Source organism: Neoarius graeffei, chromosome 16, assembly GCF_027579695.1.
Source record: "Neoarius graeffei isolate fNeoGra1 chromosome 16, fNeoGra1.pri, whole genome shotgun sequence".
In the NCBI taxonomy this organism is placed as follows: domain Eukaryota; kingdom Metazoa; phylum Chordata; class Actinopteri; order Siluriformes; family Ariidae; genus Neoarius; species Neoarius graeffei.
Window position 1 is genome coordinate 56,120,779 of NC_083584.1, and position 26,740 is coordinate 56,147,518.

General features: G+C 42.5%; 1 protein-coding gene across 3 annotated transcripts in view; it reads right to left on the reverse strand.

The window, feature by feature from the left end:
• The window catches only part of LOC132900878 (gastrula zinc finger protein XlCGF26.1-like), a 68,787-nt gene that overhangs the window by 25,403 nt on the left and 16,644 nt on the right, over window positions 1-26,740 (reverse strand). The window contains exons 2-5 of one of the 3 annotated variants that reach the window (XM_060943216.1): window positions 22,026-22,049; window positions 21,827-21,905; window positions 21,536-21,710; window positions 4,074-4,345 (exon numbers count right to left, since the gene is read on the reverse strand). In XM_060943216.1, coding sequence (XP_060799199.1) covers window positions 4,074-4,345; window positions 21,536-21,710; window positions 21,827-21,895 — 516 coding nt within the window. In that variant the 5' untranslated portion in view covers window positions 21,896-21,905; window positions 22,026-22,049. Of the gene's footprint in view, window positions 1-4,073; window positions 4,346-21,535; window positions 21,711-21,826; window positions 21,906-22,025; window positions 22,091-26,740 lie in introns of all 3 variants that reach the window. The other 2 variants (XM_060943214.1, XM_060943215.1) reach the window with 2 other exon arrangements.

Sequence of the window (26,740 nt, forward strand, 5' to 3'; positions counted from 1 at the left end):
CAAACGATTTTAACCAAGTCTGTACACAGACACAATAGCCTGTCGGTGCCTATTAACCATACAAAAATTCCCCGACACTGACTAACACCAATCCTCCACTAACTAAGGCCATGTCCACACGGCAACGGATTCAGGTGACTCTGATAAAATTGTTTATCGTTTCGGCCTGGCATCCACACGGCACCGGCGTTTTGGGTGCCCCAAAACTAAATCTTTTGAGAACGGGTTCCAGAGTGAAAAAATCTGGCAAAGGAGCCGTTGCGAAGTCGTCTGGATGAGTAGAACGGATTTGTTTACAATGACATCACAACCACATGACTGTGAGTGCTTCACGCCGGGTAGAAGTGTAACGAACTCGATGCGAGTTGTCAACAAATCCTATAACTTGGTTCATGAAACGCGCTTACAAAATATTTTCACTGTGAATATTTATTGTGTAATGGTGCAAAGTGAGAGACAGAGAGAGAGAGAGAGAGAGAGAGAGAGAGAGAAAGAAAATAGCCCTTAGGGCAGAGTCAATCCCGCCAGCAAAAATAGGGGAAAAAAAAGGAGCGATCTCACCTCTTCAGATGTTTATTCCGGACCATTAAAGAATTCTGGAGGATATCAGAATGTTGGCGTACCGGCTTCCATCTACCCCCGTTCATTCCTCTTTCTGCATCTCCATTCAAAAAACGAGCACGTGATTTAAAGGGACTATATCCATAGGATAGGGAGTGAGAAAGTGTGTGCGTGTGACAGTGACAGTCACTGTGCGCATGCGCAGTTATGCACATGCGTATACTTCTATTGTTCTGGTGTCTCCGATGGGACCGTCTTACAGCGCACGTAGTGGTGTGGCATGTGTATTGCATCGTTTTCAGCAAGCATTGCCATATGAACCTGATATTTTACTGATCCGTTGCCCATGTGGACGCGATATTTTAAAAAAAAAAAAATCTCGTTGCCGTTGTCGTGTGGATGTAGCCTAAGGTAGACCCTAGACTTCAGACGAGTTGAGGCTGGGTAATTACGTGCTATAACCTGTAAGCTGGAGAAAACTGCCAATTGATGAACAGTTTTCCAAACTTCGGACCTGCCCCCGAGACCACTGCTGCTAAACCATATACCATCCAAAAATAATAAACTAAAACAAAAAACCATGTCCAAGACATGTTCTTTGCCTATCCAGGGAAAAGACAATTAAGTCCAGAAAACAGGCACTGGCAGATCAAATTTACACTTTGCGAGTTTGTACTTGAAGAAAAAAAAAGTTTCTTCTTTTTTACTTTTATGAACCAAGAAGCACATACTGAAAAATATTCTCGCTACTGAATTTAATTAAGCCCAACACCAAATAACTGGGCCAAATGCCAACAAACCTTCAATTACAATTTACTTGATTCCCAAATGCTCACTCACTTTGCCACACCCCCCGCAAATAAAGTGTTACCTTTACCAAAAATTATACACTTACCAAAAATTCTGAAAACCACCAACAAAAGTTTTCCCAACAATGTGGTACTTTAAATTCAATTCCAAGAGCAGAGCTATAAACACCAACTAGAGAAAAAAAAATATATATATATATATATATATATATATATATATATATATATATATATATATATATATATATATATATATATATATATATATATATATATATGCATGAATTTAACTCAATAAGGCCACAGAAATGTGTGCATTTCAACAAGCCCCCAGTTGTTATGCTCACAAGTGAGTATAACCAATTAAAGGGGAGAGGCAGCGGAGCAGAATTTCACCAAACAATATTTATTTTACAAAACAGCCACAGTCCAAAATTCAAGCTCAAAGTCTATCAAAACAGTGCAAAGCCAAATCAATGAGCCTTTCCCCTAGAGTCTTGCACCAACATTACTGAACAGGTGTCTGCCACCACAACCCCCAAGATGAGAGTAGCAGCCACACGGATAAAGTCTGGACACACCCGCGCACCCAGTTGGGCTGATTGCTTACTCCCCATCAGCAGCACACCTGCAGGGAATCAACAAGAAAACACAACACAGCTTGGGGAAAAGGGGCAATGCCCAGAGGGCTGTGATAACATCTAAATTTGTTGTTTCACCTTTTCAACATCTTGCAAGATATCGCAAATCCCTTCGCAAATCAATTGGCTAATACAATGTACATTACAATTTTGTTCGTCTTGGGGCACCCCACACACCGACCAAATTTGACACAGATAGGTGAAACTATATACCGGGCAGGTCTCAATGACGTGGGGGCACTATGCAGTCCCCCAGACACAGCTGGGGTCAAGCTTCTATACCTGAGTAGCGGTGGACAAGACTGGTATGTGTACCAAATTTCATGAGTTTTCGTCCATGGGAACCACCTCAAAAATCACCAAGTGTTGAAGAAAAATGAATGAAAATAATAATAATAAGAAGAAGAACCTGCAGACCCAGTAACACTGGGTAACTGAGGCAGAAATTGGTCCACCCTATGGACACAGTACCCAGACACAAACAAGACAATAGTGTACACAATTCAATGCAGTGAGGAATGCACAGACCTGTACATTGGGGAAACGAAACAGCCGCTTCACAAGCTCATGGCTCCACACAGGACAGCCAGTTCCTCAGGCCAGGACTCTGCAGTCTATCTTTATCTCAATAACAAAGAACACTCGTTTCAGGACTGCAATGTACGCATTTTAGCCAGAGAAGACTGGTGGTTTGAAAGAAGTAAAAAAAGCCAGCTTCGTCAACCTGGAACGACAATCACTGAATAGAGGAGGTGGTCTGAGACACCACTTATCAACCACCTATAATGCAGTCCATGGCACACTTTCCAGAAAACTGAATACACATCCACACCAAGACTCCACTGACTTCAATGACTCCTATGATGGCAGAGAGCACCAACGACCCACAGATCACCCTAACGAACCTCTAGGTTGCTAACACCATTCACACCTAGCCTCCAGTGACCCTAAAGGCCAATTTATGCTGACAACCCAGTCCTCGCAGATGGCGTCTGCAAAGCCCCCCCCCCTTTGCAGACGCTCTGCGCGCACCTCCCAAAAATTGTGACCACCTCAGACAGCCTTGCAGACAGCGTCGCAGACAAGAGGGCTCTGATTGGTCCACTCTACATCCGCTGTACACGCACTTCCGCTTCCCTACTTTCCCGGTTTGGTTTGTTTTCATGACCGCCATTTTTAAAAACACGAGCGAAGATGGAGCAGCACGAAGAGCGGTTGATCGAGGAAGTGAGGAAGTACGTACATCTATACGACTCCAGTTCTAGTCATTATAAGTAACCGGAGGATAAACACTCCACTAACCACACCCACCAACTACTCCTAGCAATTTCGCGACTTTGCGCCCCTTGCGCTGTGGCGGTGAATAACATCGCGCACGCCTATTACTCCCCGCTCAACGATAAATTACAACTGTCTGCCAAAAGCTATCTACGAAAGCGTTGTCACAAGAGCATGCAGAGGCCCTAACACCTACACGATGACAGAGGGTCAACGACCCATGTGACCTCAACGACTCTCCTTAGGGTGGCTTTTGGTCCACTAGAGGATAAATGCCTAGAACTCCCCACTAGGCAGACAGAACTGAAGAAGCCTTTCGGATGAGAGGTGAAACGTGTTCAAGAATTTCAAGCAAGTCCAGTTGCCTCCCTTCACAATAGGGCCTTGCACCTCCGATGCTCAGGCCCACATAGTAGTAGCAGTAGTAGTAATAATAATAATAATAATAATAATAATAAATAAAGAATCCGTCCGAAAACAAAAGGGCCTTGCACCTCCGGTGCTCTGGCCCTAAAAACAATCGGGCGTTGCACCTCCAGTGCTTGGGCCATAATAATAATAATAATAATAATAAAAGAAGAATCCTTAGGAAAACAATAGAGCCCTGCACCTCTGGTGCTCGGGCCCTAATAAGCATTTTGATGGACCAAAAAACGTGTTTAAAGTGTCTCCACACATCACTGGCAAGAAGAAATTGAAATTAATTGGATTTGCCTTCATCTAGTGGTGACATTTTGTTACTTAAAAACATGCAATCTTGATAATAAATTTATAATAAACTCACCACCCAGGAGTATCCACTGTTCATGGCTTCTTCTCGGTCTACCAGCTCTCCCTGATAAGGTCCGAAGTATGCACCTACCAGAACAGTCTCTGCCTTATTAAACACTCCTAGGCCTCCATTAGGAATACCAGATTTCCGTATCTCTAGTCCAGGAGGAAGAGATTTTCTGGCTCGGTCAAGGACTCCCAAAGGAACTGGAGTATCAGAAATGAAGAGGGGTGGACCATGAACCTCACACTTGTTGAAGAAGAAGGATTTGCAAACTTCACAGTCTGGGAGTAAAGAAAACACAATAGAAAGAAATGATGCCAAAATGTGTATGGAATGTGTGAGTATATCTGTGAACATATACACTGCCTGGCAAAAAACAGTCACCATTTGGATTTAAATTAGAGCCCCAAGAGACTAAGGCCCTGTCCGCATGCCAACGGATTCAGGTGAATCTGATAAAATTGTTTATCGTTTCGGCCTGGCGTCCACACGGCACCGGCGTTTTGGGTGCCCCAAAACGAAATCTTTTGAGAACGGGTTCCAGAGTGGGAAAAATCTGGCAACGGCGCCGTTGCAAAGTCGTCTGGATGAGTAGAATGGATTTGTTTATAATGACGTCACAACCACATGACAATCCCGCCAGCAAAAATAGGGGAAAAAAAAAAAAAAAAGGAGCGATCTCACCTCTTCAGATATTGGTTTAAGTCCGACAATACATTCCTCAAAAAGGGCGTAGAAGAACAAAGTAATCCATCAACGTGTAGCATTCAATTTATTCCGGACCATTAAAGAATTCTGGAGGATCTCAGAATGTTGGCATACCGGCTTCCATCTAGAGCCCTGCACTCCCGCGGGAGTCCCACGGGACCTGCCGCAAAGCAGTGCGGCGCGGGACAAATTCTGAAAGCTCATTGCAGGCGCAGGCAGGACCGGAAGTGCACATATGCAGCGCGGGCGGGAGCGGTGATAAGCTGCAGTCCTGCTAACTAAAAACGTGTTTGAAATAAAATTTATAAATTATTAATTTATGTCTATCATATATAATTTGTGCTGGATATTTTATTTGGCATTAATAAAAACCTTTTAAGATGCCTAAATTTGCAGAAAGAGTCAGATTGCCAGATTGAATGAGGAATGGCATCTTAAATCCTTTGATCATGCTAATGACTCGCCATTCACACCCAGCTAGCAAGAGAACCATGAGTTAAGTGATTTACTGCTTGAGTTAGTCTACAACTCTAATCAGAGAGACAGGTTACACAGTGACGGTAGGCTTGACTCAATGCTATCCCAGAAATCCTTCCTGTAATATGCAAATTTGGCTGTCCAATCAGAGGCGGCCAAATTTGCATATTACAGGAAGGATTTCTGGGATAGCATTGAGTCAAGCCTACCGTCACTGTGTAACCTGTCTCTCTGATTAGAGTTGTTCACTCATGGTTCTCTTGCTAGCTCTGCTTTGCAATTAAAAAAAAAAACAAAACATTGGTGCAAAGCAAGCCCATTCACTTTTTTATGCTGATCAGAGAATTACAATGGTTTCTCATGTGACAAAAATGTGCGATTCGCTATTAAATATTTTAATCGCTTGACAGCACTAATTATTATTATTATTATTATTAGAGACACTACATGCTGAATTCAGAAACAAGGTAAATAATAACAAAAGTGAACGTGAGCTGTAGATATTTATGCTCAAATCCACTCAAAGTAGGGGGCGGGGCACCATCACACTGTGTCAAGACAAGAACTTTCCTGAGAAATAATGTGAACGTCTGCATCATGCGGGATTTGCGGGCGGGAGCGGGACTGAAAATCATAATTCTTTGTGGGCGCGAGCGGGAGCGGGAGTGAAAATCATAATTCTTTGCGGGTGCGGGCGGGAGTGGGACTGCACAATGCGGGTGCAGGCGGGAGCGGGACTGAAAAATCCAACCCGCGCAGATCTCTACTTCCATCTACCCCCGTTCATTCCTCTTTCCGCGTCTCCATTCAAAAAACGAGCACATGATTTAAAGGGATTATAGCCATAGGATAGGGAGTGAGAAGGTGTGCGCGTGACAGGGAAGAACCTAGGCTCATGCTCGCCCTGAATTTCTCTTAAAGTGAAGGCAGAAGAACATTCAATGCCTGGCCAGGCTTTCTATGTATTAATTTACATAGATGTTTTTATATGAAATATAAATAAGTGTCTTAGACAATAGATACTCTTTTACGCTACTGATTAATAATCAAAACTTTATGTGGCTGATGCTACAGAAGAAGGGGTTTATGCGCATGCGTCTACTACTTCTATTGTTCTGGTGTCTCCGATGGGACCGTCTTACAGCGCACGTAGAGGTGTGGCATGTGTATTGCATCGTTTTCAGCAAGCGGTGCGTTGCCATATGTACCTGATATTTTACTGATCCGTTGCCCATGTGGACGCGATATTTAAAAAAAAAAAAAATCTCGTTGCCGTTGTCGTGTGGATGTAGCCTTAAGAGCCTTTGAGTGGATAATCACTGCAGTCATTGTTTCAGCTGGCAACAATTCCTTGAACCCTAACCGATGCAGTAAGTAGCTTCTCATTTCTTAAACAACCATGTCAGAAGACGTATCCTGTGGTCATAGAAAAAAAAATGTTTACTTTGTTTCAGAAGAGTCAAATTATTGGCTGGCATCAAGCAAAGAAAACAACCAAGGACAGTTGCTGAAATGACTAGAATTGGGTGAAGAACTGCATTATATAGTGGTGAACTGTCAATATTGTGGAAGAAATGTGGTCAGAGAGAGAAAAAAAAATCCTCACTGACCATGATAGAGCACAAACACTTGGTGAAACCAAACCATAAAATAAAAAAAAAAAAAAAAAAAAAAAAAAGACATTAAAACTCACAATTATGTTTAACAGGTCAAAGTAACAGCATTTCCATGCACACAATGTGACAAGAACTCACAAGACTGGGACTAAAGGGCTGTGTCATTAAAAGAAATACTTTTTCCCACAGAAAACCACAGTTTTGCACACAAGTCATCATCAATGAACAGTTGATAACTTCAACAAAATACACTTCATGTTAAAACTATAATGAATATTCTGGTTACACAATTGTACTTTGTGGTTATATAGGACAGTTATAGAAGAGAGTTATTTATCAATCACGCTATTTGTCAGCACTCAAATGAGGCTGGGTTCCCCTTTTGAGTCTGGTCCCTCTCAAGATTTCTTCATGTTGTCTCTGGAAGATCTCCTTGCCACCATTGCCTCTGGCTTGCTTATTAGAGAATGCATATGTTTAAAATTTATATTTTTCTATCGAGCTGCTTGGTGACAAGGTTTATTGTTAAAAGTGCTATACAAATAAATTTGACTTGCCTTTTTAGTGAGGCTAATCTGAAAAGGCCTTAATTTATGCGTTATGATAGGGAGCATAAAGATTGGACTCTGGAGCAATGGAAAAAGGCAGAGTTGTCTAAGGAGTCTAGATTTACCCGATTACAGAGCAATGGATACATCAGGATAAGGAGGAAAGCACAAGTGATGCACCCATCATGTATAGTGTCCATTGTACAAGCCTCTGGAGGCAGTGTTATGATCTGTGGTTGCTTCAGTTGGTCAGGTCAAGGCATTATGGGGCAATAAAATGAAGTCATGACCTGAATGTACTGAATGACCAGGTTCACGTCAATGGATTTTTTTCCTTCCCTGATGCCACAGGCACTAAATTAGACCTCAACTTGTGAAAGAGTGGTTCAGGGAGCATGAGGAATCATTTTATACGTGAATTAACTACCACAGAGTCCTGACCTTAAGCCCTTTGAAAGTCTTTGGGACATGCTGGAAAAGACTTTACAGAGCGGTTTGACTCTCTTGTCATCAAGACAAGCTCTCAGAGAAAAATTAAAGTGCATATCACGGGTAAATTCAGGAGCAAGATCAATGTAATTCTCCTATTTTATATTAAACTTTGGTCAAATATCTGTAACATTCTGCATTCTCTGCAATTTTTTTACCTTGCGCAATACCAGAAAAATGCAGTTGAAATCAAGCCATTTGAGGTGAATTGGTCCGCCTCTGAAAAAACTCAGCATTTGAATTTCCCGGCAAACATTGATTTTCGTGACGTCATCTGCGGGACGCCTCCCTCTGAATCCTACGTCAGCGCTGGTTTGTTTATGAGAAAACGACCTGGTGGTTTTCTGCAAATTTCTTCAACGTTATCGCGTAATTATTAAAAATGGTTAACAGATGCATCATAGGAGGGTGTGGCAACACCAATCTTGATGGGATTAGTAGTCATCGTTTTCCAAAAGACCAGACAATGAGAGAGAAATGGGAGCGCTTGGTCTACCACAGGCTGTGCACTTCTGCAGGTAACGTCACGAATCTGGCTCCAGACTCCCTTGGGATTTTTCCAGACGCGTTTTGTTATTTTATTTTTTTCTGCTGTAGACAGGTGGCCTTGTGCAAAATTACCCTTCTGGATGAGTGTGTAAAGGGACATGCTTTCATGTTTAAAAAAAAAAAACACGAAACTGATCCAGAATATGCACTTTAATGTCATTCTGGATGTTGAGAACATCATGTCTGATGTTGCATAAGGTTGTTGAAACAATGCCATGGCAAATACACACCCTAATGAAAGCTAAAGATGCTCCAAAACATTAGCATTTTAGTATCAGTACTGTATTAGGGTTTTTTTTTTTATTTGTTTTTTTTTGGGGGGTGGGCAGTGTACATTAGTCTTGTATAAACATTAGCCCAAGAAAGCTTGCCAGAAAGGTTCATGAAGCATATGGCTGAGACGATCAGGACAGAGCTCTCGCAAGATACAAGAAGTTACCAAACCATGAACTATTTACTTCCATGTGGGTGTAAACAAGGTCAGATATGAAGCTTGCAGAACAAAGAAAACATGAGTGTCATGCTGCCTAATGTATTTACAGCCTCCTAACTGCCTGGTCGAAGTCATGGTTGATTTAAATTAGGCTACCTGCTTATGTTTTGTTTTTTTTTTAAATAGAACCAAAATAAAATTTGTTACGAAGTCACAGGTAGGTATGAACAAAAATTTTAACTGTGTGCACACAGAATAGAATAAATAAATAAATAAATAAATAAATAAATAAATAAAAAACAGGTCCCATGCACATCTCTATTTGAACTTGCTGCCAAATTTTGGCATTTCTTGATCTTGGCATTTTTCCAGTGGTATATTTGCAGGATTCATATTTAATTAAAAATGGTTTAGGCCATGCCTACTTCAGATGTAAACCTGGATACACTCATGCCATTCCACTGCAAGACATCATGTATGCACACATTTACACACGCCTAGTGACAATTTAAAGGGATCCTCCAGTGGATTTATTCTCAAACTTATTTTAAATAAAAGTAGTTGCACATTTAAAAAAAATCAAACGTTCATTTTCTGATACCAAACAGTGTTTGAAAAAAATGAAATTTTCTTTAAAATGCCAGATGGGCTTGACGTATGCGATGACATCAGGTAGTGGTCGCTTGGCACAACTCAGCTGTTTATATTCTGTTTACATCATAATTTTGCGAGTTTTACAAATATTTTACTGAATTTATCAGTTATTAAATAAGTATGTCTCACTGTGTAGCATACAAATGTCACAATGATGCTAAAAAGAAAGTACAAGCTGGAACTAGACTGTATTTCTGCAGAGAAAATGCAAAGTGTGCTTTTTCAGCTGTGGCAAAGTGTCGGTGACAGATACTGGATCAGACATGAGACCATGCGCTGTGGTGCTGATTCTGGGTAGATTAACAGAGAGAGAGAGAGCCTGTGTGCTCTAAAATCTCAGTTTAAAATGACTCAACTCGCAGCACAACAGGACACTTTGCGCTCTAAAATCTTTTATTATACATGATCTACATGGTGCTGGGTAGAGTAACAAAGTGTGGGGCATGGTTTAAAATGGAGATTTGAGAGCGCGCAGTGTGACGTGACACTAAGTTTTTCTCCCAAACTCCATTCATTTGAATGGGTGGGAAGTGAATGGGGGGGAAAAAGGGATGAGCAAAAAGAAGGAAAGGATGAGTGTGGGTCAGAACCAATTACATGTATGTGTCAGGGGAGCTGGCCTGAAGTATCACATGAAGTTTGGTGCATCTCCATTGAAGCGCATCCAAGCAGGACGGTTCGATTCGTGAGCCCCATTCATTCTCTATGGGGAAAAAAAATGTCAGGACAATGACCAGAACAAGAGAACAGGTGCGTCTATCCAAAAAGATGCCCCTCCTTGAATCGCCACCTTAACATGGTGGAGGGGTTTGAGTGCCTCAGGGATTCTAGGAGCCATGTTGTCAGGGCAATTGCCCCTGGTAGAGTCTCCCAATGCAAACAGGTCCTAGATGAGAGGTCAGACAAAGAACGGTTCAAAATGACCCTGATGAAAGAAAAAACAGGTATCCGAGTACCCTCACCCAGACCAGGGATGCCGGGGCTCTACCCTGGAGCCAGGCCTGGGGGAGGGGCTCGTCGGCAAACGCCTGGTGGCCGGGCCAATGAACATGGAACCACTCTCCTGTGGACCCACCACCCGTAGGAGGTGCCGTAAGGGTCCAGTGCACTGTGGATCAGGTGGCAGCCAAAGGCAGAGGCCCTGGTGTACTGATTCTCAGCTGACAAAACTGGCTTTTGAGACATGGAATGTCACCTCTCCGGTGGGAAAGGAGCCCGAGCTCGTGTGTGAGGTTGAGTGGTACCAACTAGATATAGCTGGGCTCACCTCAATGCATAGCTTAGGATCTGGAACCAATTTCCTGGAGAGGGGTTGGACTCTCTTCTATGCTGGAGTTGCCAAGGGTGAGCGGGCACCGGGCAGGGATGGGGCAAATGGTAACCCCCCAGTTCGGCGCACGAACAGCGGAGTTCTCCCCAGTGAATGAGGGGGTCATTTCCCTGTGCCTTTGGGTTGGGGAACGGTTGCTGACCATCATTTGCACTTATGCGCCAAATGGTAGTTCAGAGTACCCAGCGTTATTGGAGTCCTTGAGTAGGGTGGTAGACAGTGCATCATGAGGGGACTCCATTGTTTTACTGGGGGACTTCAGTGCTCACGTGGGCAATGACGGTGAGACCTGGAAGGGTGTGATTGGGAGGAACGGCCTGCCTGATCTGAACCTGAGTGGCATTCAGTTGTTGGACTTCTGTGCCATGCATGGTTTGGCCATAACAAACACCATGTTCGAGCATAAGGGTGTACATAAGTGCTCGTGGCACGAGGACACCCTAGGCTGTAGATCGATGATTGACTTTGTAGTTGTTTCATCTGATCTACGATCAGATCTATGTTCTGCACCTCCATTACTGAGGCGGCCATGCAGAGCTGCACCTGCAAGGTTGTTGGTGCTTGTCGTGACTGTAATCCCTGAACCCAGTGATGGACACCTGTGGTGAGGGGAGCAGTCAAGCTGAAGGAGTCCTATCGGGCTTGGTTAGCCTGCGCGTCTCCAGAGGCAGCTAACAGATACCAATGGGCCAAGCGGAATGCGGCTCTGGCGGTCACTGAATCAAAAACTCGGGGTGTGGGAGGAGTTCAGAGAGGCCATGGAAAGTGACTTTTGGCCGGCCTCGAAGAGATTCTGGCAAAATCGTCCGGCGGCTCAGAAAGGGAAAGCAGCACTCTGTCCCTACTGTTTACAGCAAGGATGGAATGCTGTTGACCTCAACTGGGGATATCATCTGATGGTGGAAGGAATACTTTGAGGACCTCCTCAATCCCACCTTCATGTTGTCCGAGGAGGATGCAGAGTCTGAGGGTGCTTGGGAGGACTCTCCCATCATGGGGCTGAGGTTGCCAAGGTGATTAAAAAGCTCCTCAATGGCAGATGAGATTCGTCCCAAATTCCTGAAGGCACTGGATGTTGTTGGGCTGTCTTGGCTGACATGTCTCTTCAACATTGCATGGAGGTTAGGGACAGTGCCTCTGGATTGGTACACTGGGGTGGTGGTCACCCTTTTTAAAAAGGGGGACCGGAGAGTGTGTTCCAACTAGGGGGGGGGGGGGGGGGGGAATCACACTTCTCAGCCTCCCTGGGAAATCCTACATTGGGGTGCTGGAGAGGAGAGTCTGGTTGATAGTCGCACCTCGGATTCAGGAGGAGCAATGCACTTTCTCGTTCTGGTCATGGAACACTGGATCAGCTCTTTACCCTTGCAAGGGTACTGGAGGGTGCATGGGAGTTTGCCTAACCGGTCTACATGTGTTTTGTGGACCTGGAGAAGGCTTACAACCGTGTCCCTCGTGGTGCCCTGTGGGGGGTGCTTTGGAAGTATGGGGTTCAGGGCCCACTACTGCAGGCCATTTGGACCCTATATGACTGGAGCAGGAGTTTGGTTTGCATTGCCAGCAGTAAGTCGGACTCATTCCCGGTGCATGTTGGACTCCACCAGGGCTGCCCTTCGTCACCGGTTCTGTTCATAACTTTTATGGACAGACTTTCTAAGTGCAGCCAAGGGGCGGAGGGTATCTGGTTTGGCGGCAGCAGGATCACGTCTCTGCTTTTTGCAGATGATGCAGTCCTGTTGGCTTCATCAATCTGTGACTTACAGCATGCGCTGGAACGGTTCGCAGCAGAGTGTGAAGCGGCTGGGATGAGGAGCAGCACCTCCAAGTCCGTGGCCGTGGTGCTCAGCCGGAAACAGGTGGAGTGCCTACTCCGGATTGGGGGGAGTTACTACCTAAAGTGGAGGAGTTTAAGTATCTCGGGGTTTTGTTCATGAGTGAGGGTAAGGGGGAGCGGGAGTTGAACAGACCAATCGGGGCAGCGTCAGCAGTGATGCGGACACTAAACCAATCTGTGGTGGTAAAGAGAGAGCTGAGCCAAAAGGCAAAGTTCTCAATTTACTGGTCCATCTACGTTCCCACTCTCACCTATGGTCATGAGCCATGGGTAGTAACCGAAAGAATGAGATCACAGATACAAGCAGTAGAAATGAGTTTTCTCCGTAGGGTGGCTGGGCTCTCTCTTAGAGACAGGGTGAGAAGCTTGGTCATTCGGGAGAGACTGAGTAGAACCGCTGCTCCTCCACATTGAAAGGAGTCAGTTGAGGTGGTTCGGGCACTTTGTTAGGATGCCCCCTGGACACCTCCCAAGGGAGATTTTCTGGGCATGCTCCACCAGGAGGAGACCCTGGGGCAGACCCAGGGCACGCTGGAAAGATCACATCTCTCTGCTGGCCTGGGAACGCCTCAGTATTCCCCCGGAAGAGCTGGTGGAGGTGGCTGGGGAGAGGGAAGTCTGGGCTGCTCTGCTTAGGCCGCTACCCCCACGACCCGGATAAGCGGTAGAAGATGGATGGATGGATGGATGGAGGTGTGTCTATCCAAAAGCTGTATACAAGCACACTACGCTGGTTCAGGATGGACGTGTCAGAGTTGGAACGGTGTCGATATCTTTAAGGCAAAGACTTTTCATTTTACAGGTCTCCGCGCTATGCAGCTTACAGACAATTCACTTGGTGGACTCACGGCTACTTAAGGAAAATAGTAAGGAGAGTTATTAGTGTGCTTGCTTAGCAAATGTGTAATGTGTGTGGCAAAGTGTGTCTGCCTGCGCACTCTATATAGTCTTGGTTTAAACTGGCTCAACTTGCAGCGCGACATGACACTTTGCATTCTAAATTTTTTTTTTTTTACATGATCTACATGGTGCTGGGTAGCTTAACAGATTGTGTGAGACATGGTTCAGGATGGACATGTCAACGTTGGAACAATGTTGATATCTCAAAAGCTGTAGAAGGAGTAGCGGTGCCCCCCAAAAAAGGTGAATGAATAAATAATAATAGTAAAAAAACTTATACAGCTACACACACACACACACACACACACACACACACACACACACACACACACAGCAACTGCCATATTTGGTTGCAAGAAACAAGAATGAAGACTGGTTTGAGGCATCATTTGAAGACCTCTATGCTCTCTTGGAAAAGAAACACAATGCTTACCTCAAAACACAAAGCTAATCCTCACAGAAGAAACTTCAACATCTGCGTGAGGCAAGAAGTGTAGTACAGAGAGCAGTTAGATGATGTGCTAACCAATACTGGCTGAAGCTTTGTAATGACATTGAAAAGGCTTACGAAACAGGCAATGCTCAAGCCTTGTATGACGGCATCAAGAAAGCCATTGGACCAACTGTGAAGACAACAGTTCCTCTCAAGGACCTGGATGGCAAATGTATCAAAGATCATCAAAAGCAGATGGAAAGATGGGTTGAACACTATCTAGAATTGTACTCCAGAGAGTAATGTGGTTTCCGATACAGCACTGGAAGTGCTTGAAGATTTGCCAATCATGACAGACCTAGATACTGAGACATCTCTTGAAGAATTGACTGATGCTATTGATAGTTTGGCAAACAGTACAGCCACAGGTCAAGACTATATCCCAGATGAGATCCTGAAAGGTGGCAAACCTGTGTTGCTGGAGGAGTTACGTCATCTCCTGAGCAAATGTTAGAGGGAAGCACACATTCCCCAAGATATGAAGAATGCAAAGATTGTCACTCTCTACAAGAACAAAGGTGAACAGTGACTAACAACTATCGTGGCATTTCACTCCTCAGTATTAGTGGAAAAGCCTTTGCAAAGATACTGTATGCCTGAAAAGACTTCAGTCCATAGCAGAACGCATGTATCCTGAATCCCAGTGTGGCTTCAGAGCAGAAAAGTCTACTATTAGACATGGTATTCTCCCTCAAACAGCTGCAGGAAAAGTGCAGGGGACAGCAGGAACCTCTATATCTTGCCTTCACTGACCTCACCAAGGCATTTGATCTTGTGAGTAGGGATGGTTTAAACTTCTTAGGAAGGTTGGTTGTCTACCCAAGTTGCTTGCAGTTATCAAATCATTTCATGTTGGTATGAAGAGTGTTGATGAATTCAATGGCGATACTGCCAGTCCTTTTGAGATCAAGAGTGGTGTGAAGCAAGGGTGTGTTCTAGCACCAATTTTGTTTGGAATTTTCTTTTCAAAGTTTCCGAAGTTTGCTTTTCCATTGGATGAAGAGGGAATATTCTTGCACACCCGCACTGATGGTAATCTCTTTGATCTCTCAAGTCTCCGGTCCAAGTGTAAGGTTCAGAAAATCATGATTCATGAAATGCTATTAGCTGATGATGCAGCATGGCTGCCCACAGTGAGGCAGAACTTCAGATTCTCAACAAATTTTCCGTTGCATGTAAAGTGTTTGGACTCACCATCAACTTGAAAGAAACTCAAGTTCTGGGACAGGGTTGTGAAGAACCTCCCATGATTACTATTGATGATCATACCCTTGAGATTGTGCACAAGTTTACCCATCTAGGTTCCACTGTAACTGATCCTCTGTCTCTCAATACGGAGCTAGATATCAGAATAGGTAAAGCTGCTACTATTATGGGCAGACTTCAAAAGAGAGTATGGAAAAATCCTAAATTGACCCAAAATACCAAGATCTGAGTGTTTGAAACATGTGTCCTGAGTATTTTGTTGTACAGTAGTCAAACTTGGTCAATTTATGCAAGGCAAGCTAATAGACTTAACACTTTCTTTATGCACTGTTTGAGGCGTATTCTTGAAATACACTGACAAAATACCTGATACTGAAATCTTGAACTGTGCAAAGCTCACCAGCATTCATTCCATGCTCCTTCAGCAACACCTTCGCTGGCTAGGACATGTTAGCAGAATGAAAGATGAGAGGATTCCACAGGCATTTCTCTCTGGAGAACATGCTGAAGGAAAGAGGCCAGTGGGAAGGCCCAAGCTCAGGTTCAAAAATGTTTGCAAAAAAGGTCTTAATGTTTGTGGACTGAGCCCTTTTGAGTGGCAAGATGTTGCTGATGATAGAGCTTTGTGGCGAATGACAGTGCTCGAGGGGAAGAGAAAGAACAAGGAGGCTCGTGCAGAATACTACCAAGAAAAGTGACATAGAAGACACAATAGGCCCAGATCTGCTGATGATGAAATAGCAAACCAGGACTTCATCTGTCCTAACTGCAATCATCGGTGTCGTACCAGAATTGGGCTAATTAGCCACATGAAAAAATGCCAACGTTAAATTGGTCCTCCTTGAAGCGGATACCATTGTCTTTCGAGACAGACAGTGCCATGATGAATAAACTTATGAAGAAAAATAGTGTGCTTCACGCTGCATTGTGTTCAGCAAGTACACTAGTAAATCTCGTTACCGTTTTCCCCAATTAGCCTGAGTCCACCAAGTGAATTGTCAATAAGCTGCATAGTGCAGAGGCCAGTAAAATGAAAAAAACAAATTAAAAAAAAAAGCTTTTGAAATGAGACATACTTATTTAAAAACTGATAAATTCAGTAAAATATTTGTAAAACTATCAAAACTATGATGGAAACAGAGAATATAAACAGCTGAGTTGCTCCAAGTGACCACTACCTGACATCATCGAATACATCAAGCCAATCGGGTATTTTAAAGAAAATTCATTTTTCTCGAACACTATTTGGTCTCCGAAAACGAAAGTTTGATTTTTGAAATCTGCGACTACTTTTATTTAAAATAAAAGTTTGAGAATAAATCTGCTGGAGGATTCCTTTAAGGAAAGCCAGTAGAAATCAGTGGACCCAGAGGAGACCTATGTAGACATGTGGAGAACTTGCAAAACTCCACACAGACAGTGACCTGAGCTCAGGATTAAATCAAAAGATCCTGAAGCTGCACCACTGTGACGCTCCTAAATCCGTATTCAGATATTTGCACACCTGACCATCACACCCATATGTGCTTGTTGAACATTCCATTCCAGGGGCATACTGATGGCCAAATCTTCAGGACAGAGAAGTTTGTGCTTTCTGGTTTCTCAGTCACATTTCAAGTGACAATTTTTAGTCTCATTTACTTCAAGAGAGAATACAGGACTGACTGGACAGCATGACTATTTATAGCTGTTACAGCATAAATAAGAACAGTTACACAGATATTCCATCACATTAAAGTGCTGATGACACGTTTTTGACATCTTTGGCGATGTTTTATAACATAAAAAGTAATTCCCGATGATCCATATATTAATTCACGAAGGCGCCTATTTTACAAGTTATGATAAAAAACGCGGCTATTTGGGCAAATTTGACAGGGCTGCAGCACCCAGGAGACGAAAGAGGAGGAGGAGCTATATGACGTCAGCGAAAGAACCTTCCTCCTAACTTACCAGTTTGTTGTTGATGCGACAGGTGTTCAGTTTGTCATTATTAGTATTATTATTATACATTTTATATATATATATATATATATATATATATATATATATATATATATATATATATATATATATAAAAGTTATTATGCCTTCACGTTGTGTTGCCGGCTTTTGCTCCAAAACCTACAAGGATGGGGTAAGTTTATTCAAGTTTCCCAGAGATCCCGAGCTGCATGCGAAGTGGGTGAAGCAAGTCAGGCGCACTCGTGACAAGTGGGAGCCCTCACCAACATCCGTCCTGTGCTCTGAACACTTCAATTTGGATTGTTTTGACACCCTTCCCAGCTTAAAAGAATCGCTTGGGTGTTCAGTTCATCACAAACGTGTGTTACTACCATCAGCAGTGCCTACACAGTGTTGCCAGATTGGGAAGTTTCCTGCCCAGTTGAGCGGTTTCAAGTGCATTTTGGTGGGTTTTGAACATATTTTGGGCTGGAAAACGTCAGCAGTATCTGTTGCCAGATACTGCTGAAGTTTTCCAGCCCAAAATATGTTCAAAACCCACCAAAATGCACTTGAAACCGCCCAACTGGGCGGGATTCCTCTCAATCTGGCAACACTGCCAGTATTCCGGAGGGGGTCTACTAGTAGCTATGCCGGATCCAAAGACAGTCCTCCTGTCAGAACATGTGTTGTGAAACGACATAAGATAAAGGTACGTAGAGCTATAGATTCTACATGATAATCATAAATGTAATCATCAAGTCGGCGTGATATCAGTCATGTATTTGCTTGTGAAAGCTTGTGGCTTTCATGTAACTGCCGCCTAGCAACGAGAGGCAAAGGGTAAAGAGGGTAGGCTATCATAGATTCTATTCGGAAGAGATCAACACAATTCTAGACTCCCAGAAGAGGAAGAGCTAGCACTAGAGAGTTCACCGGCATTTTCATGCGCCATTTCCATTGAGTAGAACCATATAATGACAGGCGTACTAACACCTTCTGCGCGCTTCGGCAGCGCATTGATATGGAGCTCAGATATCAATGCACTGCCGAAGCGCGCAGAAGGTGTTAGTACGCCTGTCATTATAGTGCGGACTTTCCATAGCATAGAAAATCGCTACGTTTCAATTTGTGTAACTGAACTTGTTTCATATCACTGGTCATATAAACCTATGTAAACAGGAAAAACGCGGAAGAGTTTGGTCGCATCTAACTACAGCCCCAAAAAATACCATTGGCCATACTGAGCCTAGCTACATTGCTAACAGGAGTGACAGCGCGTCTGACTGACTGGGAGGTCGCGCAAAGCTCGGAGAGGTACGGAGCAGCTCGTCTCAATTCAGATAAGAGCATATTTCATTATGGAAGTACGGTGGACTGTTCCTTTAATGTCATGGCGAGACCATAGTTGCTTTTGGAATGCCCCGAAGGCTTTTGTGGCAGTTTGAATCCGGCAGTCTACCACCAAGTCTGAGGAGTTTGTGTTGGTAACTGCACTGCCTAAGTAGATGAAACTCTCAGAACTCCTAAAAAGGTGTTCCATTGACCAAAACAATGTTGTTTGACCTTGCCTGTGGCTCAGGTGAGGGCTGGTACAGAAGTTCTGTTTTCATGGTATTGATTTTCAATCCAAAGAGGGTTGCAGCTGTGGCAAAGCGAGCAAATGATTTCCTGCATGTCATGCAAATTTGTTGCTACAAATGCAAAGTCATCTCCATACAGCAGTTCTTGCATGCAAATTTGCCGAGTTTTGGTTGAGGACTTGAGTCTGGCAAGATTGAAGAGTTTTGCCTTCCAATCAAGTCCAGATGTAGACTCCTTTATCTAGGTTAGTGCCCATAGTCACTAGGACTGTTTTAAGGTATAAACCATGTTGGGGCAAGAATGCATCCCTGTTTGACACCATGATTGACAGGAAAAGCTTCATTAATGTCTCCTCCAATCGAAACCTTCCCAGACATGTTCTTATGGAACAGCTTAATGAGCTATCGCAGTCTTTCTAGGCATCCATACACTTCTAATATCTTCCAAAGCATCTCTTGGTCAATGGTGTCAAAGGCCTTTGAGAAGTCTACAAAAGCCACATACAGAGGTTGACGGTGTTTGATGGCTTTCTCTTGAAGTTGTCACAGAGTAAAGATCATAGCTGAGGTAGATCTGCCAGCCCTGAAACCGCACTGAATTTCTGGAAGTATATCGGAGATGTTTTTCATTCGGTTTAGAACCATCTTGGCCAGAATCTTGCCTGCAGTGGAAAGCAGAAATATGCCACGGTGGTTTCCACATTCGCACCTTTCTCCTTTCTTTTTGCAGATGGTCACAATTAGTGTATCTTTGAAGTCTTGGGGAAGATGCACGTTCTTCCAACATGCATTGTACAGTTTTAATAGTGAAGCTGTTAGGCTGGGACTGCCTCGCTTCAACACGTCAGCTGGGATGCCATCTTGGCTGGGTGTTTTGCCACATCTAGTATCCTTGAGTGCTTTCTCAAGCTCATCTGATGTGATGGGTACACATGGATCTCTTGTGGGTCTCCTCTCAAGCCAGCGACATGCCTCAGGATCAGCTGACCCTTGCTGGTTTAGGAGATTGGAGAAATGCTCCTTCCACCTTCTTTTGATGCCTTCCAGATTTGTGCGGAGTATACTTCCATCAGCACTTTTCACTGGTGCTACTACATTGATTCCTGGTCCACAGAAAGTCCTCAGTCCAGCGAATAATCCATGGAAGTTCTTCCTGTCTGCCAGTTCCTGTAGTTCCTCAGCTTTCTTGCACCACCATCTGTCTTTCATGGCTCCGATTTCTTGTTGCACTTTTGCTTTAATATCTTTATAAGCTTTCATGCTTTTATCAGAGTTCTCTTTTTGATGTACTGCAAGTTGTAAATTTTGCATTTTTCTAACAAAGTTTGGATAGAATCTGCATGTTCCTGAAACCAGTCTAGTGTACTTTTCTTCTGCTGTCCAAGTATATCACTTGCAGTTGTCTAACTGGAAATGTCTTATTGGTATAAGGGGAATAAGACATTTTAGGCCACACTGTTCTATGAAAATAAAATCACTCCAGCTTAGATTACTTTTACACACAATCATGTGTTCTTCCACAGTATTTTGTTCAAGTTATCATCACCGGTACCATATTTTATACTCTATAAAAGTTCACATTTTACCAATAAAAAAAAAAATTAATTCATTTTGTCACAGTTTGGTGATTGAATAATCTGAGACAGAAGCTACATCCACATGACAACGGCAACGAGATTTTTTTTTTTTTTTAAATATCGCGTCCACATGGGCAACGGATCAGTAAAATTTCAGGTTCATATGGCAACGCAACGCTTGCTGAAAATGATGCAATACACATGCCACACCACTACGTGCGCTGTAAGACGGTCCCATCGGAGACACCAGAACAATAGAAGTAGACGCATGCGCATAAACCCCTTCTTCTGTAGCATCAGCCACATAAAGTTTTGATTATTAATCAGTAGCGTAAAACGAAAGACGCGGAAAGAGGAATGAATGGGGGTAGATGGAAGCTGGTACGCCAACATTCTGATATCCTCCAGAATTCTTTAATGGTCCGGAATAAATTGAATGCTACACGTTGATGGATTACTTTGTTCTTCTACGCCCTTTTTGAGGAATATATTGTCGGACTTAAACCAACATCTGAAGAGGTGAGATCGCTCCTTTTTTTTTCCCCCCCCATGTTTGCTGGCGGGATTGTTTTTGTTTTTGGAAAGCGCACGGGCGGTGCGCGGTTTGGTACTGCTTCTGCAGTGTTTGGACTAAAGACTCTGCCCTAAGGGTTATTCTCTCACTCTCTCTCTCTCACTTTGCACCATTACACAATAAATATTCACAGTGAAAATATTTTGTAAGCGTGCTTCATGAACCAAGTTATAGGATTTGTTGACAACTCGCATCGAGTTCGTTACACTTCTACCCGGCGTGAAGCACTGACAGTCATGTGGTTGTGATGTCATTGTAAACAAATCTGTTCTACTCATCCAGACGACTTCGCAACGGCTCCTTTGCCAGATTTTTTCACTCTGGAACCCGTTCTCAAAAGATTTCGTTTTGGGGCACCCAAAACGCCGGTGCCGTGTGGACGCCAGGCCGAAATGATAAACAATTTTATCAGAGTCACCTGAATCCGTTGCCGTGTGGACAGGGCCAGAGGCTAAATCCCAAATGACCCACTATTGTACATTTAGTGCATTAGATAATGTGTAGGGTAGAATAAACAGTGAGTGTTACTGAGCACCAGAGTGGTCTAATGTCTTACAGAGATAGTCTTTAATGTCAGGATCTTCTTTAATAGAGAGAACTTCAGGTGGGTTGTCGAGGTTGTCACCATGGTTGTAGATGTTCAGCTCCAGCGTCTCCTCTTTCTTCACACAGACTTTTGATACTTCGGATGTCCCTCCATCTGAACTCTCTGTTTTCACATCCTCACACAGCTAAAGATCAAACAACAATAACACTGTTCATAAATCTGTTTATAAATTTTGTTAATCTGAAAACGTGTTTGTTATTTTTAACCAAAAAAAAAAAAACACAACCATTAAAGTTTTACCTGTGAGGGATCAGGATTAGGAGCCCAAGACTTCCTAGATGGGCACTGTCGGTCTCCTTCTGAATGCATTATAACAGCTCTAAACAAAAGATTAATAATAATAATAATAATAATAATAATAATAATAATGTCCAAGTCTGAAGGTATTGTGATGCCAGATGGCAAAGTAATCAGAGGTTTAGAAGATGGATATAAATACCTTGGGATATTAGAGGCAGATGACCTAAAACACAGCGACATGAAAAAGGCAATATCTAATGAATACTTGAGAAGGATACGAAGGATACTAAAGTCAAAATTGAATGGTGGAAACATGATGAATGCAATCAATTTAAGAGCCGTTTCAGTAGTAAGATATGGTGCAGGAATTATCAATTGGACCAAAGAAGAACTCAGGAAATTGGATCGGAAAACGAGAAAGTTGTTAACCATTAACAGGGCACTTCATCCACAGGCGGAGGTCAAGAGACTTCATGTGAAAAGATCACTGGACAGACGAGGTTTATTAAGTGTAGAGGACTGTGTAAACATTGAAGTAGATAGTTTATACAAGTATGTTGACGCAAGTACCGAAAGGTTACTTCGTTTTGTACAGTAGCAGATGAAAAAATTTTGGATGAGGGAGTGAGAAAGCAAAGTATAGCTGTAAAAAGAATAACCAGATATAGAAACAAGACAATGCACAGACAATTTATGAAGGGAACGGAGGAAGTGAGAGATCCGGATTCGTGGAACTGGTTAAAAAGAAGAGGTACCATAATGAAAGAAACAGAAGGACTCTTAACTGCTGCACAACAGCAAGCATTACGAACCAACAGCATCAAGAACAGAGTCGACAAGGGGAATGTGTACCCGATGTACCAATTTTGTGATGAAAAAGAAGAGACAATTAGTCATTAATTGCCACACATCTCAGAGGATTACGGAACAGGATTTACTGGAACTAAAATCGTTTGAGCACACTGATTACAAATCACAGGATTTGGAATATGACAGACCCGGACAATAATTTCTTCTCTGCCATTAACAACAGCAGCAGCTGTTATTACACTGATGAACAGTTCAATCGGAGCATTAAAGCAGATGGCAAACTCTCAATTATCCACTTCAATAGCAGAAGCATGTATGCAAATTTCAATCTCATCAAGGAATATCCATCAGTTTTCGCATCCATTCAGCATCATAGCAATATCTGAAACTTGGACACATAACGTCAAAAGGTATGAACTTTGAGCTGGAGGGCTATGAATTCAACTACGTAAATAGACAAAACAAGAGTGGAGGGGGCGTGGCCATATTTGTGGATAGGGCCTTGAAATTCAATGTGATGGAAAGTATATCAACAGTAATTGACAACACACTGGAATGCATAACGGTTGAAATTTGCAGAGAGAAACATAAAAATGTAATTGTTAGTTGTATATATAGAGCTCCAGACTCTAGTATTGAGGTCTTCAATAACTGGATAGAGGAAATGTTTTCAAAAGTGAGTCACAAAACAGTCTTCATATGCGGAGACTTCAATATTGACCTGCTCGATCCAAATAAACACAAAATGACAGACAACTTTATCAACACAATGTACAGTATGGCCTTTTTCCCGAAAATTACTAGACCCAGCAGAATCACCTCACACGGAGCCACCCTCATTGACAATATATTCATTCACTCAGTTTCAATTACAATTTAGTAAGTGGGCTATTGATAAAATTAGATCAGTGATCATTTACCAGTTTTCTCAGTTTATGAAACAAAATTTGGGAATAATAAACCGGACAACACAAAACTTTTCAGACGACTTAGATCAGAGGAATCAATGAACTCTTTTAGAAATGACTTACTTGCACAAAATTGGGATGAAATATACCGACTAAAAGACATAAATAAAGCATATGAGGAATTCTTGAGGATATTTACATCATTATATAATAAAAATTGCCCAACTGATTATTTGCCCATGGATTACAAGGGGTTTACAAAATGCCTGTAAAAAGAAAAATACATTGTATAGAGAGTTCATAAAGCAGAAAACTAGAGAGGCAGAGGATAGATATACTAACTAACTAATATTATAAGTATTATTTATTTATTTTAAACAGGAAAAACGTGGAAGAGTTTGGTCGCATCTAACTACAGCCCCAAAAAATACCATTGGCCATACTGAGCCTAGCTACATTGCTAACAGGAGTGACAGCGCGTCTGACTGCGTCTGACTGACTGGGAGGTCGCGCAAAGCTCGGAAAGGTACGGAGCAGCTCGTCTCAATTCAGATAAGAGCATATTTCATTATGGAAATATGGTGGACTGTTCCTTTAAAGCTACACTTAATCTTGTTATAATACAAACTATTACACATGCCTATCTGTTCTTTAACTTGTCCTTCACTTAAAAACTGGTACAAGAACCAGTTTGAATCAATTTGAATTTTGGACCCCTGTGACACAAACTTTGTACCCTGACTGTAAAACAACCCCAAGACAAATTCTCTCTCTCTCTCACGCATTGCTTTAAAGCCTCGGTCACAACCGGCCGTACGTGCTCCTATGGCCGGTCTACGTGCAAAAAACGCAAGAAACGCACGGAGGGCGCGCGTGTGACGTGCTGATTTTCGAGCCGTAGACTGGCCGCAGAGGTTCTTTGTCATGTCAAACAAACTCTACGGGCGCTTACGTTTTTTTCAGGTTGCAAGACAAACTTACGGCCAACATGAATCTTTCACCATGAACAAAAAAAACGCAGCGATTTGGGAAATGCCAAAAATCACAAGGCCAAAAAAATCGTACGTCTGGTTGTGACCTAGGCTTAAGACAAGCACTGACTATCTTGTACAAAGACAAACATTCTACTCTGCCTACCTACCTCATCTGGAAACAATTGGAAACTGAACTGTACTGTTCAAGTTGGATTATTAGTAATACTTGAATTATTTATTGCTATTTTGTACCTTTATACTTTTTATTTATTCTTTATTCTCAGATGGGCTATTGCAGGGGGTACACCCCTTTTTCCTTTTTTATTAAGATAAAACTAAGGACAAATAGGTTATATTTCATAGGCTTTTTTTTTTTTCATGTACATCATAAATGTTTCACAGAAAGGTTGATTAAATGGGCTTAGTTCTGGAGCCAATAACGCAAAGGTTTTAAGCTTTGATCTAATAAAAGTGTTGAGTTTGAATAAAAACCTTTTTTCGGGAGGAATAACAGCCAATTGCTTGCTCATTTTAAGAGGCCTTTCATGGTGCATAACACACTATTGATATAGTTGTTTAAAAACACAAAAGTATCATTTATCCGATTACTCGATTAATCGATGAAAAGACAGAATACTCAATTCCAAAAATATTCGATAGCTGCAGCCCTCGGTGGTGTAGTGGTTAGCGCTGTCGCCTCACAGCAAGAAGGTCCGGGTTCGAGCCCCGTGGCCGGTGAGGGCCTTTCTGTGCGGAGTTTGCATGTTCTCCCCGTGTCTGCGTGGGTTTCCTCTGGGTGCTCCGGTTTCCCCCACAGTCCAAAGACATGCAGGTTAGGTTAACTGGTGACTCTAAATTGACCGTAGGTGTGAATGTGAGTGTGAATGGTTGTCTGTGTCTATGTGTCAGCCCTGTGATGACCTGGCGACTTGTCCAGGGTGTACCCCGCCTTTCGCCCGTAGTCAGCTGGGATAGGATCCAGCTTGCCTGCGACCCTGTAGAAGGATAAAGCGGCTACAGATAATGAGATGAGATGCAGCCCTAGTTATTATAGAAAAAAAAAAGTTAAGGAAATCAAATTTCTTGGAACAACTATTGATGAAAAACTCGGCTGGAAACCACATATAAAAAAAACCAAAACAAAACATACAATCCAAAGTATCAAGAAGAATTGCAATATTAAACAAAGTCAAACAGTTTCTAGATCACAATTCACTCCGGATTCTTTACCGTTCCCTGGTTTCACCTTATTTAAGTTACTGTGCAGAGGTATGGGGCAATAATTACATAAATACAATACATTCATTCTCCAAAAAAGAGCAAAAGGATGATACACACAGCTGGTTATCGGGATCATACATTCTTACAGTCAGAAATACTGAAATTTGCAGATCTGGTGGACTATCAAACGGCACAAACATCATTCAAACCAAACAATAATCAACTACCACATAATATTCAAAAACTGTTCACTGAAAGAGAAGAGAGTTCTAAGTTAAGGGGTTTATTTAAATTTAAAAATTATAGGGTGCGCACAACCAAGAAAAGTCTGTGCATTTCTGTTTGCGGGGTGAAGCGGTGGAACAGTATAAATGAGGAGCTCAAGGGATGTCCAGACATGAAGCGGTTTAAAAAGATGTACAAAAATTTGATTTTCACAAGGTATAAGGATGAAGGGGATTAATCATAACTGGCTGTTTACTGTGTTTTTTTATTTTGTTCTTTTTTGAGTCATCGTCTATTTGTTTTGTTTTTATCTTGTTCTCCATTGTGAGTGTGGTATTAGTAGTAAACTTGTGTAGACATATGGATATACATTTATAATTAATTATATGATATAGTCATAGAGAATTGATATCTGAATAGTTGAAGTAATATACAGTGTAAAATAAATTTTATTTATTTATATAGCCCACTCCTTTTCGGACATGTAAACTCAAAGCTGCTTAGTGCGTCCTTGTTTGTATTTTTGTTTTGATATTACCTATATTATTTATTAGCCTAGTAAACTAGACCCACCCACCTAGCGGCCAAAAATATTTTTTGCCTGCGAGTGGGTCTAGTCTCGCACCATATCAGCAAAACACCCCGGGCATCAAATCGTGCCCGCCAATCACAACGCAAGGTTTTTGTTTGGATTCTTTGGGCGGGCTTTTGCAGGAGTGACGACAAGGCTGTGCGATGCTGGAGAAAGCGCAACAGGAAAGATGGCTACGGCTAGT